Here is a 16,018-nt window from a genome sequence, read left to right on the forward strand (position 1 = left end):
TGAGTATATTTTTGAAATCTTACGTGGTGGAAGGAAGATGAGTCCGGGAACAGATGCTTCTCCGTGCCTACTCCTTACAAGACCTGCCCTCCTCTCCCACCTCCTCCTACCGTCCTGCACCATTCCTACCTCAGGCTCCCAGGGGTCTTTGCCAAAGTTAACCAAAGTCAGAAGAACAATACTAGGTGGGAGTCCCTGGGAGTCCCTGGAAGACAGCTGTGTGCTGCATCCCAAAGAGGATGCGATGGGAGCCATGGCCGCGAAGCCCCGGGATACCAGGGCAGTTAGGGTTTCTTTGCTCAGCCCTAGCCTCTTGAAGCGCTCTCCTCTCTCACTGGGGCATTCGGCCCTTGCCACGCTAGGAGTGCCCTAGCCCCGAACCCTCATCCACGACCCAACTGGTGTTCTAAGAGTCCTTCCGCATCCACCTCCAGCTCCCTGGGACTGGAACTCCCCAGGTGCCATCACGGCGGCAGGAGCAGGGTACCCCGCTGAGGAGGGAAAGGAGGAGCTGCTAGGTAGGGGCCAGGGCGGGGACCAGGAGATGAGCCGGGGATGCGAGCTGGTCTCTAGGTGGTGCCAAATAATGGGGCCTAGACATGTCCCCTCCCTTGGTGTGCTTCTGGTGTTTTGCTTTCCTTCCGTCTGTTTGGTGAGGCCGAACGTGGCTGTGGCGAGGACTTAAAAAAAAAAATAGCAAAGCAGAAAGAGAAAGCGATCACTCCGACCCCTGGCTTCCGCGCCGCCGGGGAGGGGGCGGAGAAGCTGAGCCAGGCAGAGTCGCTCAGCACCCAGGCGACTCGCGAGTGGCGCGGAGCGGCCGGGCTCGCCTTTCTTCTTTCCCCACCGCCTCCTTTTCCCCCCTTCTCTCTTTTCTGCTGGAGGGGGTGGGGAGAGAGGAGAGAGATAGAGAAAGGAAAATTTTTTTTTTTCGAAGCATCCAAGCCAGTAAGCCAGCTTGCGGCGGCCCATGGCTTCTCTGTACCAAAGGTTCACCGGCAAGATCAACACCTCGCGCTCCTTTCCGGCGCCCCCGGAGGCCAGTCGCCTCCTGGGTGGCCAGGGGCCGGAGGAGGACGCGGGCCCAAAGCCCCTAGGGCCGCAGGCGCAGGCGGCGGCACCCCGGGAGCGCGGCTGTGCGGGTGGCCGGCCCCGGTTCCAGTACCAGGCGCGGAGCGACTGTGACGAGGAGGACGTAAGAGCATCGCGGTGGGTGGGTGGTGGTGGTGGGGGCTTCGGCGGGAGTCATGGGCCTAGCGACTCCTGGGGGTCTCTGGGTCCCCTGCTCCTCTCTTGCCGTTCCCCCTGCTGTGCCTGAGCGCGCTCAGACACTCTCCTTGGCTCCTGATCTCAGTCACCATGGTCCGGAGCAGGTCTCTGCGGTGGTAGCCAGGAGTTGGTGGCTGGAGCAGGCAGGGTTTTGGAGCTGCGCCCGCTGGGATGTGGACTATGCTTGGAATTCACTAGCTTCGTGGATGTCTGTTTGTAGCCGCAGCCCGCTGTGGTTCCCAAGGAGGGAAATAGATCTGTGTATGCTTGGAGTTGTGTTGTATGTTTATTTTCCTGCTCTGAGGCTCAGGGAACAGCTAGTCCAGACTCCTTCCCCCTCCTTCCACCTGTCACTGCAACTAGCCAAGGTGGCCCTCCTCTCCTCTTCAGGCTGCCCCCCTTTTCACTGTCCCCAGACACCTTCTCTCTCTACACCCGAGGATTATACCTGTGGTGTGCTTTTCCAGAAAAAAAAAAAAAGAAAGAAAAAAAAAGAAAGTCCTAGCTCCAGAACCCTGGCCTCTGACCCAGGCCCAATACAGCTTTCCCTGCTAAGTACCATGCATGCAAATTTGGGTTGCAAGCCTGTGGGCCAGCAACTCTACTTGGGCCATCCTCCTTCCTTTAGAAGAAGTTCTCAGAGTGGTCTCTTACTCTTGAGGCTGGAAGTCTGGGCTTCACAGACTGAATTTACATACTACCTTAGTAGTCAAAGAGTCTTTCAGGGTACCAGTGGCTCCCGAGGTGAAATGGGTTGACCTTCCAGCGGGTCAGTGCCACGAGGACTTTCAGGGAGGGAGAGCTTTTTCCAAGACCTGGAGGAAACAGCCAGGCTAGCCCTGAGGCAGGCAGGTCGGGCTTGGCTGGTGTAGCCTTGTAGAAATAGGTATGTAGTGTTTGAGGAGTTGCCGCGATCCCTTTGCAGTGCTGTTCTGAAGCACCTGGGTCTTTGTACCAGCCTCTTAGTCTTCCTCACCCTTTCCGGGCAGCCCATTGCCCTGAAGGGAGCAGGAGGTGTGGCCGTGAGACCTGGAGGGTCCAGAGTAACAGGACTGGGTGCTTAGTAAGTTTTGGTGTAAAGGATGTGCATGGTGGGATGGTGCTTCTGGGGGTAGGGGATTTCAACTGCCAGATCTTACAACACCAGTGAGGCCACACTACTGTTAATAGTGGGGTTTGGTTTGTTCTGTGAGGCACAGGGACTACCACAGAAATGACAAGAGTTGGAGGGAAGCCCACAGACCACAGCGAGGCATCGTGCATCTTTTTCTCTGGTCATTTCCAGATTCTTCTGATTAGAAAGAGAAACCAAAGAAAGACTAATGACCCTCACTCCAGTGGGCCAAGAAAAAAGGAAAAATTATTCTGACATCTGTTTCAAAGAACTAGAATTCCTTGAGGAGGGTATCAAGCAATAAAGAATTCTGGAGGTTTCTATTTATTTAGGATCCTGGGCACATAACTGGGTTGCAACACAGGCAGGAAAGATGCACACCCCCCTCCCTGAAATCTGGCTTAAAAGCTTTGGATTGTGGTTCTGGAATGAGCTTGCTCTGCTAAGCAGGCTCTAGATGTCGCTAGCAGAAAGGACAGACAGGGCTGGAAGCACCAGCTGGTCTCCGCCCATCAGGATTGGGTTTGTTTGTTGTTTGTTTGTTTTTTTTTAAGATCCTAGCTGGGAGCATGCATCTCCTTCTTTTCATTTTGATGCATAGCTAGAACTGCTGCTCAGATAAGCCAAAGTCTGAGGTCAGTTGCAGATCAAGGATATTGAAGCAGTGTGACATGTGTCTCTGAAAAGGGGCTTTCTCAAACTCAGATGCATCATGCCCTGACTCTATGTTTGTATCCTGTAAAATACAGAAGTGTGTGTTTGCATGTACCCATGCACATGGGCATTGATCAAGTGTGTTTCGTGTACTGTGTATATATTTTTTCATTATTGGGTCATAATAAGCACATACATGTCCTACAAAGTAGCAGTTGTGTGGGATGAAGAAGCATGAAGGTTATTCATCAAGAGCTTTATAGATAATACAGCTGTCATGTGGAGGATTCTTGATACATGAGTAGATTTTAGCTGTTCTTACCATAATACCAACAAAAGTAGCCGTGTGAGGTGATGGACATGTTCATTTACATACTCATCAACCTTCCTACTTCTTATATGTGCCTACAGCATCATGATGTTTACCTCCTACCTTTACTCAAGAAAGCATAACTAAATTTCAAATGTAGAGTTGAACCAATGAAACAGAGCTAAATGTAGCTCCAATTTAAAAACATCCCTTTAAACAAAACAAAGCAAAACAAAAACTTCCCTTTTTAAAAAAAAAAATGGCAAAACATTTACCAAAAGACAGATGCACAAATCAAACCATTTTTCTTCCAAGAACAGAGGCTGCAGTTTATTTGCAATAAAAGGTCTGGTAAAGTTCTTTGGTTTAAAAACTGCTAGACATGTCAATCTCATCTTATCTTTTTTTTTTTTTTTTTAATCAAGTGGAAATCCTAGCAGAAGATAACGTGACTGGTTAGGACTACTTTGCTTTATGAGGAGAGATGAGGGAGGGACGAGAGAGAGAGAGAGAGAGAGAGAGAGAGAGAGAGAGAGAGAGAGAGAGAGAGAGAGAGAGAGAGAGAGAGAGAGAGAGAAACTAACTTGCACCTACTTATTTGAGGAACCTCAATGCTCCCCTTGGAGCTGTTCCGGGTGCTGAATGCTCTTTCCCCATTAGCTCATAGAAAAATCTCCATCACCTGTGTCTGAGTGAGCAGTCTGAATACAAGACTGGTGACCTCATCACAAGTCTATGTTCTGCCAGTCAGGCATAGCTGTTGCAATATACAGTGTGTTAGTTTGTTTTCTCTTGCTGAAATAAAACACTGATCCTTTGGGCTTGATGCTCCTGCATCAATCATTAATCAAGATAATGTCCTACAGAATTGCTACAGGCTAATCTTATGGACACATTTTCTCAATTGATGTTCTTTGACTCAGATGACCCAAACTTGTGTCCAGCTGACCAAAAAAAGAAAAGAAAAGAAAAACCAACCAGTACATACAGAAACAACTTCCCAGTTGGGGTCATCTGATGCTGGTAAATGACATAACTTTAAAACACAGTGGGTTTTATGTATCTTGCCTTAGACCCAGAGATGGAGATAAAAAGTGATATTATAATGACTAAAATGTGTGCAAACAAACATGAAGACTGGGAGAAGGCTCAGAGAATAAGAAGCTTGCCATACAAGCACAGAGATGTGAGTTCATATCCCCTGAACACATGTAGAAGCTTACCATGGTAGAGTCTATAATCTCAGTGATGGTGGTAGAGATAGGAGAATCCCCAGAAGTCTGTGGGCCAGCTAGCCTGCTGTGTGCAGTGGCAAGCAATGAGAGACCCTGCCTCAAATAAGATGGAAAGAGATGAACAACACCAAGGCAGAAGCATTGTGGTGCTCCCCTATTTTTCTTTCTGTCTCTGTCTCTCTCATTTTTTTTATTAATTAAGTAAAACAAACATGTCTGTGTATGATTGAGAAAAGGTAACTTCCATGAGATTTAAGGTACTTCTACAAAGACCCAGATGAAATCTAAAGAAGTCTGTATGGAACACTCCTCACTAAAGTTGAAGGGCTAGTGATGAGCTAAGAAGATATCACCCAAGTGCAGACGGTGTGACATTGTGACCAATGACCTCTTTGTCACCTGTGCAGGTCCACAGATAACCTCTTTGGGTTGTGTCATGGTTAATCACAATTGCTAAGTTGATGGGATCTGGAATCACCTGGGAACAGGCCACGGGGTGTACCAGTGGGGGATTATTTTGATTTTGGTTAGATTAGTTGAGGAGGGAAGACCCACCCACCATGGGCAGTACCATTCCCTGGGCTGAGATCATAGAGTATAGAAAAATGAGAAAGTGAGCTGAGCACCAGCCTTCATCAGCCTGAAACCTGACTGTGTTTGGATGCTGTGTGACCATGTATCTATCCCAAACTCCTGCTGTTTTGGCTTCTCTGCCGTGATAAACTGTACCCTGAAAATGTGAGTGAGAATCATACATTGCTTTTGTCAAGGCATTCCACCACAGTGACAAGGAAAGAAACTGAGATGATGGGGCTGTCCTAGGAGTTGGAAATAAACCCAGAGGGTCTTTCATTTTAATCAGTTTCCTTGTAAATTTTACATTTATTTAAACAAAAGCAATTGATTGGGCAACCCCTTTGCAGAACCAGTAGTCACTTTCATTTAGACCTCATTGTGTAGAGTTAAAAATAAGCTGACTCTAAAAAGCTACTGAAAGTGGCCTTTAGTGAAATGTAGTGACTTGCCACATCTTGGAATTAACTGTGACTCATTTTAAAATACCAGCTTTTGTCGGGACTGTACTTGAGTATTTCTCTCCCGTCTCTGAAATGGCTGCAGGGGCCTTGCACACTGTCACAGTGGTTCTTCTGTTAAGGATACATAGCCACTTCTGCTTTCTTCATTTTGGGTGACTCACATTCTCCTAATGATATTAACTTGTGGATGGCCTCATTTTAAAACCACCAACTGACCAAAGCTGAGATCCATTGATACACCACTGCCCATGATGTCAGTCAGCCCAACAGGTCCAAGTTCTCCATCCTGCATGTCATTTTAGCCCTCAGTCCATCTTCTTTTCCTCTACCCTGATTTTCCAGTGGGGTGACGTCATGTGTCCTTGGGATTTATCAGTCTTGTGACTTGTTTCTTAAGCAGCTTGCCACCACAAAGATGTCCATATACTCTGAAACCTTTTTCACCAGTGTTAAATGACTTTTAAATTTCAATTGCACATTATTTTCCTAACATGATAAAAAAAAATAATAAGGCTAAAGCTTTCTGCTGTCCTATCCTTCCCAGAACCTTCCTCATCACTTCATTGGCAGTGCCTAGAATACCCACCCCCAGAATGAGTATGGGGAATAAGGGAGTCATTTGGAGCTGTGACCAAGGAGGTGCCCAGTGCAGCAGTGTGCCTTTAACCTCCACATCAGTGGTACCTGCTGGGCAGATGCTGTGGGTACAGTAGAGGTGCTCACTGAGTCCAGCAGCTGCAGGGATGACTTACCATTGTTACCTTCTGCAAACAGTTAAGGTCAGCTTCCATAGTCTTTTCCCTGCCTTGGCAGCTTTCTCCTCTCTCCCCATCTACAACTTCTCATACACTACTAGCTCCAGTTTTCCTCAACAGTCCTCTTTGCCTTGTCTAACTTGGATGTAGATTTGCACTCTGTGCCTCGGTTACTACACAACCTGCACACAGTGTATCACAGACGTGCTATCGACCCTTTGATAGGATGCCCGTGCCATCAGATGATTTTTCCTTTGTCTCGGTGCCATCCTAACCTTTGTTCTAGATGACAGTCAATCTACTCTTCAAAGCTTCGTGCCTTGTGCTTTTCATGGTACTGTACGAATTCTCCCTCCTTCCCTCCCTCCCTCCCTCCTTCTCTTTTCCTACTCTCTCTGCCCATCTCTCCCTCCCTCCATCTTCCTGTTCCCCTTTGATCCCTTTCTGATCTCAGCCTTAGTTCTTTGATAATCATTCCCTCCTCCTTTAAAGTTTGGGTCTCTGGTGTTCTTTTCATCCCCCTTCATGCTTTCTTCACCTTCGTGCAAAGGGAACATGGTGCGTCCTGTGGCTCCTGCAGAAGATTGTGAAGACAGCTTTGTTACTCAGGACGTGCCTCTCTGAAGATAATTTGCTTTTACATTTGTTTTTGAAGTGGGCAATACTAGCATTGCAAGGGCTGTGGGATAACTGGCATGATTGTCCTGCCAAGGTCTCATAAGACGTATCAACAGCTTTGCAGATTATAACAAAGCATCTGCATGAATAGGTCACTAATTCCAATTGAAACTCAGCATAAATGCACATGAACCACATGCCCCAGTGCCCATGTTCCTTTCTTGTACTAAGATTTTCACTAGGTGAGCTTGGAGTCCCCTTGTCTCCCTGTCACACTCATAGCTCACCGCTGGACATAATATTTGGTTTCGTTTAAAAATATCTTAGAAATCTAAATTTTATTTAGATTGTTACTGCAGACTGTATTTAACATTAGAAATGTGAGTGCTCAGGTAAAACCAGTGGTCACTTAGCTTCACTATAAATTCTTTCAATAAACATTGGCCAGAGTCCGTGCTACGTACATAGCAAGGACATGAAAAGTTCTTCCTTCTGAGTACAGTGAACCTGGACACAGGAAGCTGAAGATGCTACAGGACGGTAGCACATTGTTCTGCACAGAGAGGCTTTGCCAGCGGAATGAGGAGGGAAGCCAAAAACAGCATCAAAGATGCCTCACCTCTGCTCTGCACCTGCAAGCTTCGGGCAGCACCACCCCTGCCTCATGTCCCCTGCACAGTTGCCTCGACCTGGGAGGAAAATCAGGACAAGAAACCAATCTTTGCACTTGCAACACTAACAAGAACAGGCTGCCCTGGCTTGTTATCGGGCGGGTCAGTTGTTAACTGTGAACCACAGCAAACAAATTTTGACATGTTAACAAGCTTTTGCTCTTTAAAACCAGCAAAAAAAAAAAAAAAAAAAAATGTGTCTGCGAAGCAGGAATGTGATCCCTTCCCAGGGGACATGAGCTGTTGGCAGTAAGGGATTTTGAGGCAGGTATGAAAGCCAAATTTACATGGCATGCTAGTTTTTTTAATTGCTGCCAGCACACATTTCCAAATTTTACATGGATCTGTTACCTAGAGGTTAAGGAGACCCCAGAGTATTAGAATTTCATAATACTAATTTTGTGCTATGGTGCTAGCTCATTTTTCCTATATGAGATGATCCTTCTTGTATCACTAGTGGGGAAGGGTTGTGTCTAGATGCTGGCCCTAGATGGCCTTTTTTTCCTTCCATATAGTAGAACTTTTTCATTTCTTACCCAAAGCTTTTTATCCTTTCCAGTCGGATTGATGAATGAGTTTAATTTTTGTGAGCAACTGGCAGGAGTTGCTGAGTGAGATGTACATGCTGATTGTAGCCGACCCCGCTCCTTTTAATTACTCTGATGATAATAATGCATTAATCAAGTGCTGGAGAAGTACTTCCCTCGATGCGCGATATTGATCCTCTCGTGCAGTGTTGCCTATAAAAATAATAATCCCGTGATCTTTTTAAAATTAAACTCTGCTTAATAAATTGAATGTTAAGGGCACAAGTGGACCTGCATGCCATGTCATGGTTTTCTTCCATTTCAAGATTATTGATTTGATTTTATAGAGATGTAAAACACGTGTGCCCTTTCCCGGGAACAGCTTTTGCAACATTTTCCTTAAAATTAGGTCCAGCCTTCTGAACTTATTTTGGGTGGAGTTTTTTTTTTTTAATTGATAACCTCTCATTTTCCAGATGACTAGACTACAGTGTCATCAAGTAGATGACACCAGACAAATCACATAGGTTTCTGGATTCCTAGTCTCACTCTTCTTCCTTTTCTTTATAAGCCACTGTAGTTAAGTTGGGAAATTAACTTAATTATGTCAGTGAATTGAAAATGGGGGCTGGAGAGATGGCTCAGTAGTTAAGAGCATTTGTTGCTCTTCCAAAGGAACTGAGTTTGATTCCTAGCACCCATATCATAGCTCACCAGCTGTAACTCCTTCTCCAAGGGATCTGATGCCCCCTCTGGCTTCTACGGGTACCCTCTTACATGTGTATGAGCATACACACAGACACACACAAATGTTTAAAAATATGTAGACATAAAATATAAGTCTAAATATTTTTGATTCTGGGTGGTTATACTGTTTGCTGGGGGAGGGGGGAGGCTGGGTCCAGCTTCATTTTTCTACTGTAAGATTCACCCACTTTCCTCAGTAGTTTTCCTTTTGTGCATGATAAGCAGCTTTATGTTTTCTAGTATCACTCATATGCACATTAAGCCTAGCCTAGCAAGAGTTCATTTTCGTTCCACCACGATGGTGAACATGCAAACACACACACACACACACACACACACACACACACACACACACACACAGGAAAGCTAGACTTCTACAAGACCTCTGAGATGCAGGGAGTGAAGGTACAGGGGTGGAGGGATGCCTGACTCTGGAGGGAGGTTTACTTGTTGGGGTACAGCTCTCAACAGGCCTTAGGGGGATGGCTGGCATAGAAAATGGATAACAGTGTACAAAGGAGGGGGAATCCCATGTCTCCAGATACAAAGCATCTTAGCTCCCCAAACAGCTTCTGTCTCTGGCAGAAGCACATAAACTTATCTCAGCCAATACTGAGTGAGTCTACAAACAACCTGCAGATGTTTGGAAGTCAGAAAAGTCGCCCTGGCTATAATCCTAGTGGGAATGAAAAATAGAAACACACACACACACACACACACACACACACACACACACACACACACATTTATTTTAATTCAAATGAAACCTAATTTTTTTTTTGAAGATCATCAAAGTCACTATAGAAATCAATTTTTAATCTTCTTTAGTGGATAGATTTCATGTCGGCATCAGCATTTACCTTAGATAAGTTGGGGCCAATTTTTAATATAGTGTTAAGATTTTTAAAAGTGGAATAAAGGATGTAGGTTCCTGTCCAAACTGGGAATTGAGAAAGTGGATTTTTTCCCCCTGTCTCCTGCTCTTCACCATTGTGGGAAGGTTTATAGACAGAGCAAATGGAACAAGTACAGCGTCTTTCAGACAGCAGTGGCCTCCTCACTGTGTTACCCACAATATATTCATCTAACCTGTATCTCCTCTCTTATATAAATAATATGTGCATCTATGTTCATAAACCACTCTGTGTGAAATGCACAATGTATGCACCTAACTTTAATATGTCCCCACATACTGCATGTCCAACGTCTCTCACCCCATGTGTCCACTCTATATTATAGATATAATCTGTGACAGAATAGACCTAAGGTGAGGTCAATCAGAAGGAGTGTAGGATTGGAGTGGGGAGTGTGGCAATACTTGGAACCAGAGAGCCTTCCTAAGGGGAGAGGTTGGAAGATGAGGCAGAGGTGGAGGATTTGCTCCAGCTTCCTGAAGATGTGATAATGGAAGACAGTATAGTGCCTCTCACAGAAGCTTGGGGAACAATGTCTGGTTTGCTGTGCCTCCCTGTCCATCTGTCTGTCCATCTGTCTAGAAGACACTGGTGTTGCAGGCCATGGTGCTCAGATCGGGTCTGCCTATATTCTGAGAAGCAAGTTGATGGCCTCATCACAGTCTGGCTAGCCTGAGTGGGCTGCAGCAGAGGACACGTGTCTTTCTTCTATGTCACTGGCCATCCTTTAGTTCTTGGCCCTGGTGTGGGTTCTGTCGTGATGAAGTGGTGGGTTCACAGACTGCTTTCTGAAATTATTATATATATATATATATATATATATATATATAATACGTATATATAAATATATACGTATTTTACACACACACACACACACACACACACACACATATATATATATAATGTATATAATGTGTGCCTGGTGTCAGAAGAGGTCAGAAGAAGGCATAGATCCCTTAGAACTGGAGTCACAGACAGTTGTGTGCTGCCATGCAGGGTCTGGCAATTGAACCCTGGTCCTCTATAAGAGCAGCCAATGCTCTTAACTCTCCAGCCCCCTCTGAATTTTCAGGGCAAATACCTCCTTTTCTGTGTCTCACAGGTTTTACAGTTCTCTGATAAACTGGTGAGGAAATTGTCCACAGGAAGGCTGCAGAGGCTGGGGTGCTAAGGCACATGGGCCTCACTGCTCCTTTCTCAGGGGAGGAACAGAAGGGTGATAGAGTCTGTGTGGGGTGTGTGGGGTGTGTGGGGAGCTGGTGGACCACAGGGGCAGGACCAGGCCTCTAGGTTGACCGCAGCACAAGGCAGCCTCCTAAATGTCTGTAAGGGTTCACTTAGGAATGTGGCCTCCAGGAGCCTGGGGTGGAGGCTGTGAAGTCAGCAACAGAGAGGCCGGGGCAGGCCCTCAGGGTTGACGTTTCTGGTAACGTGAAATTCAATTACTTTGTCCAAGCACTTGGCATTGTTTCTTGTCTCCATGATAGATACATGTATTTGGACCGAGGCTGTTTTTAGCTTAGAAGGTGAAGGTTACGTGCGTGCTTCATCTGAACATTTCCCTTCAATGCAGTCCCCTTTCCCCAGTTACTGCCATGCCTGGGAATCTTTAATTTCTACTCTTACGTGGAAAGGGCACTTGGGGAGTCTCTTCCTTACTTCCAGAATTTTAGCTCTTGCAAAAGTATAAGAAAGTCAACCCCATCTCTTTGCCCTCACTAGCTGTCTATTAAAGGGGGGGATGCTGGGGAAGGCAGGACACTGTTCCTATAGAAACCGAGCTGCTGGTACAGCAGGGCCTCTGGCTTCCATGTTGGGCAGCTGGCCTTGCTGAATGCAAAATCACCCACATTATTCCTCATTGCGTCTTCTGGCCTTGTTTAGCTCATGTCAATCAGCATGGGACAGGAGGCACCTCAGCAGAATCCTGAGGTGGATCCGCCCCTCCAGTGACCCTCGCTGACCCTGCTGCCCCGTGCTTTCATTTCACTACATTAGGGAAATTAGCATCTCAAATTCTGGAATGCTGTACTGCAGGGGTTCATCTCAGAGTCCCAGGATGCAAGGAGGACTTGAATGTTCCCAGCAGTCCCTCTGCATTAGCACCCTCTGCCTGGTACCTCAGAAGCATCATCCTACTTAAACAGAGAAAGTTTTCCAACTCTGCTCAGAGTGTTCCTGTCCCTTTCCCAAGTCCACAGTCGGCTTCCTTGGGTCCTGATCCTAGTTCATCAGGTGTCTGCTGTACAGGAGTCTTGCATAATTAGATTCATCTGCCAGGCAACCCCACCACAGGCAACCCCACCTCATCTCACTCAGAGCAACGACCTGAAGGTGTGATATAGTCTGTCCTTTGATGACATCTGGCTTAGTGGCTCTCATCTACCAAAAACATTCCCATTTATCTATCTACCAACCCCTTCTCCTAGACACCCCCGCCCCAAACACACCTTTATCCTCCTGACTGCTCCCATTGGCTGAGGCTCAAGTTTCCTCTAACATCACTTTCTCAAGAACTCTAGCCCATCCTCCCCTCCTTGGTTAGAATTGGAGCCCAGCCTATTTGCTACCCCCAGGCTTCCCCACCCCACTACCGTTTGATCTTCCATTGCCACAGCATTGAACACTTTCTGATACATTATACAATAGACTTACCGTGTCTCTTTTCATTTCTATTCTCCATTGTCAGAATCTTGGCTGAACTGGGAATAAGGACTTTGGGCTGTTTTGTTATCAAACATACATAATGCCTGTGACATCACAAGGAATAAGTAAGTCTGTTTGTGAAATGACTGAGTGATGGTACCAGACTCTGGTCTCTTCCATCTGAATAAACCTGCTTTCTTTAATCCTATTTGCCAATTTGTTTTTGTTGTTGTTGTTGTTTATGGTTTCTTTTATAAAGATAATGCTGGGGATTTAATTTCAAGTCTGCAGCATGCTAGTTAGGCTGGCCTGTTGATCTATCATGTTACAACTCTAAGCTAGCAAACACATTAAAATTGAAAACATTCTAAAAGCAAAATTTTTAAACTTTTCCTGTGGCCTCTTCTAGGTGTCTGAAAGGGAATTCTCTTTTCAATTCCCAGGTTGTTGGAGTAAGCAGAGGTTCCTTTTGACTGCTCAGCCTAAGAGAACAGATGGGCAAGTGATTATTAGGCAAACAGCGGTGTGGGGACTGGAGAGATGGCTCAGCAGTTAAGAGAAAGTACTGCTCTTCCAGAGGACTCAGGTTTGGTCTCCCACATTGGGTGCTTCATAGCTGCCTGTAACTTCAACTCCAGGTGATCAGATGCCCTCTTCTGGCCTCCTTGGGCATAGCACTCATGTATACATATAGATACACACACATCATACACATAATTACATTTTTGAATCTTAAAAAGGATAATAGAAGAACGTATTTTATAGAATCAGCATTTAGCATTTGCAACATCCTATATTGTTTTAATAAATTTGATAAGTATGAATTCAATTAAAATAGTCTCTAGTCATTTTGCTGAACTTTTTGGTTATTGGAGAATAGAAGCTAATAAATAGCTAAGAGTCCCACAAAGGGAAGTGATTCCTATAAGAACAGCAGGATAGTGAGTCACTTTGATCAGAACTTTGCATTACCTAACTCAATATAATTGAAAAGGAAAAAAAATCCCACACAGCTTCTTTTTCTATGGTCACATCTTTATCTGACAGGTAGGAAATCAAATGAGAGTATTTTTGAACCCTGCATCATTAGAGGCAAACACAAATTACCAGACCAAATGCAATGTTTCTGCCAGGAAAAAAAATGTTCTTGGGTTCTGTAATCTCTCTGAAATTGCCTGAGGCTCTCTGGCTGTGCATAGCACCCATTTCTATGATAATGTAATCAGATCAGTCTTGAAGGATGGAGCTGGAGCAGGCAGCTCACCTTTACCTTAGTTCTGCCCCTCTGCAGAAGAACTTGGACACCTGCCCTTCGGGCAATGTCAGGGCTAAAGGAAACATGTGTAGGACAAAGGTCTGCAGCTGCCAGACAGGGTTGGGTGAGGTCTAGGTTTTAGGTGTCTGCATGTCTACACTCCCTACTGTGAGCAGTGTGACAACCCTGGATACTTGAACCAAAGCCTGCCCTGTGAAGTCAAGACATCTCAGGCAGTATGCTAAGCAAGTAACCAAACCATGTCCTTCATCTAAAGATGCATTGCCATTTGTGACAAGTTCTAGAAGTTTCCCAAGTGTCCTAGTGCCCAGCTTCTTAAACTGTGAGATTCATCACTGGTTCGAGGTCATTTAACTCCATGTAGAGGTCATAGAAGTTTTGGCAACAGAGAGAGGTCTCTGAATGCACAATAACCAAGAGGTCACTCAAATACAAAGGTGCAATGAGTCAGAGGTGTTTCCAGCAACAATGGCCTGTGTTGTGTCCCTTGACTTCACAGCAGCCTTGATCCTGAGCTCATTTTATACGATATATTTATGCGAAGTGATGTTCTCAGCATCAATAATTATAAAATGAAAATATCAATCAACTCTGAAAAGTACTGAAGATGCTCTGTGTCCCAAAGAATTAAATATATATCCAAGATTGAATTATTTATATAAAATAAACAAGCAACCTATCTCATTAATATGCAAATTTATTTGCACTGTTCATAAATGATGGAGTTACATGTATCCCAGAGACTTGTGTGAAAATAAGTTTCTCTGACTGATCACCAGTAAATGTTAGATTTGGAGACATAGTATATATTCCTGTATACCTGGGGTGGAATAAAATTTTCTTAGGGAAAAGGGGTTATAAAAAGACAAAATTTAGGCACCCCACCTTAGTGCCTACGGTTAAAGATGCTGCAAACAGTTAATCCACTCTCTGGTCACTGGGTTTCAGTTGCCAAGGGGTCTCAGAACAGTTAAGAACAGAAGTTGTGTAGAAATACTCTTTCTGCTGTCATCACACCAGGACCAGGAATGTGATTCACTGGCAAAGCTCTAAAGCTCAGCAGCCAGTTCAAGTGCAAAGAAGATGGTGTCGGTAGGTCATCTGAAAAGCGTTGCACGTCACCAGAGATATTTCAAGCTGGCCCTCTGTTCCTGAGATGACCAGAGATCCCTTGTGTATCCATGGGGCAGCCAGCCACCAGCAGGGATGTCAAGCATAAGCTCCACAGAGTTGATTCTCTACCGCTCCTCTTGTATGTCCCCACAGGGCCCAGTGAAGCTCCTACAGGGAGTAAGGGTCTCAAGGCGGTATACACTGTGAGGCCAATTTCTGGATATCACTTCCAGTCTCTGGATATGAATCACAAGGCCCATCCAGTGTAGGACAGACCAATGACCTTGCAAAGAGGGTTAGAGGTTGAGGAAGAGGCAAAAAAAAAAAATGGTGGATAATTGGGGAAGGCTGCCATGGAGGAAACCTCAGAGGAGATGGATGACTAAACACAGCTTGCAAAGAGACATGGGGTATGGATGACTTCCAGGGCTGGTGGAATTTGCCTGTCCTAGCATTCTTCCTGGGTTTCAGGGAAGGCCCAGTGTGCCTGTGAGAACAGCTATGCTCAGCAGCATGTACAAGCCATGAAGTCCACTTTAACCAGCACCCAACGCAGACCTTAGGCTGTGATTTGGAGCCTTGGCTTTAAACTACTGTACTGCTCTGAATCCCAGGGGTCCCAATGAGAGCAAGCAGGGAAGGGCGGGACACACAACTAACAGAATGTTGCCCCCCCCAAAGCAATTGTGCTCTTTAAATATTTTACTTGAATGTGCAATTTCAGATGAAGAAAGAATTTGAGAATTGAATGAGCTCTGCTGGAGGAGCAGCCACTTATTCTATGAACTCCAAGATATCCAGCAGGCTTGCATGATGAGATGTTCTCATTACAGCTGAGAAAGGCACTGCATGGAGAAATGAATTGAGCCTGTACTCACACCACCATTAGGGTTGGCAAGACTAGACATTGTTGGTTGACTTAAAGGCCCCCGGAGACAGGAAAGCACAGTGGCACTGCCCGCTCCAGGCTCCGACCTCAGAGCTTGGACGCCGACCCCCCCATCACTCTCTACTCAAGGGCTTCAGCATTCTTACTTGCAATATGGGAAACAATTGCAGTCTGCCTCATGTCGGTTGGTGGTGAAAGCTGGGTTCATATGTTTGAAACACTGAGAATTGCCCTTGGCAGGCC

At 45.5% G+C, this 16,018-nt stretch overlaps 1 protein-coding gene across 1 annotated transcript in view; it reads left to right on the forward strand.

Annotated features, from left to right (window-relative positions):
- The first annotated feature begins 970 nt into the window (after positions 1-970).
- Dpp6 (dipeptidyl peptidase like 6) overlaps positions 971-16,018 on the forward strand; it is a 656,578-nt gene continuing 641,530 nt past the window's right edge. The window contains exon 1 of the mRNA XM_059257772.1: positions 971-1,195. Within this exon, the coding sequence (XP_059113755.1) occupies positions 971-1,195 (225 nt within the window). The remainder of the gene's footprint in view (positions 1,196-16,018) is intronic.

Source organism: Peromyscus eremicus, chromosome 3 (genome assembly GCF_949786415.1).
Source record: "Peromyscus eremicus chromosome 3, PerEre_H2_v1, whole genome shotgun sequence".
NCBI lineage: Eukaryota > Metazoa > Chordata > Mammalia > Rodentia > Cricetidae > Peromyscus > Peromyscus eremicus.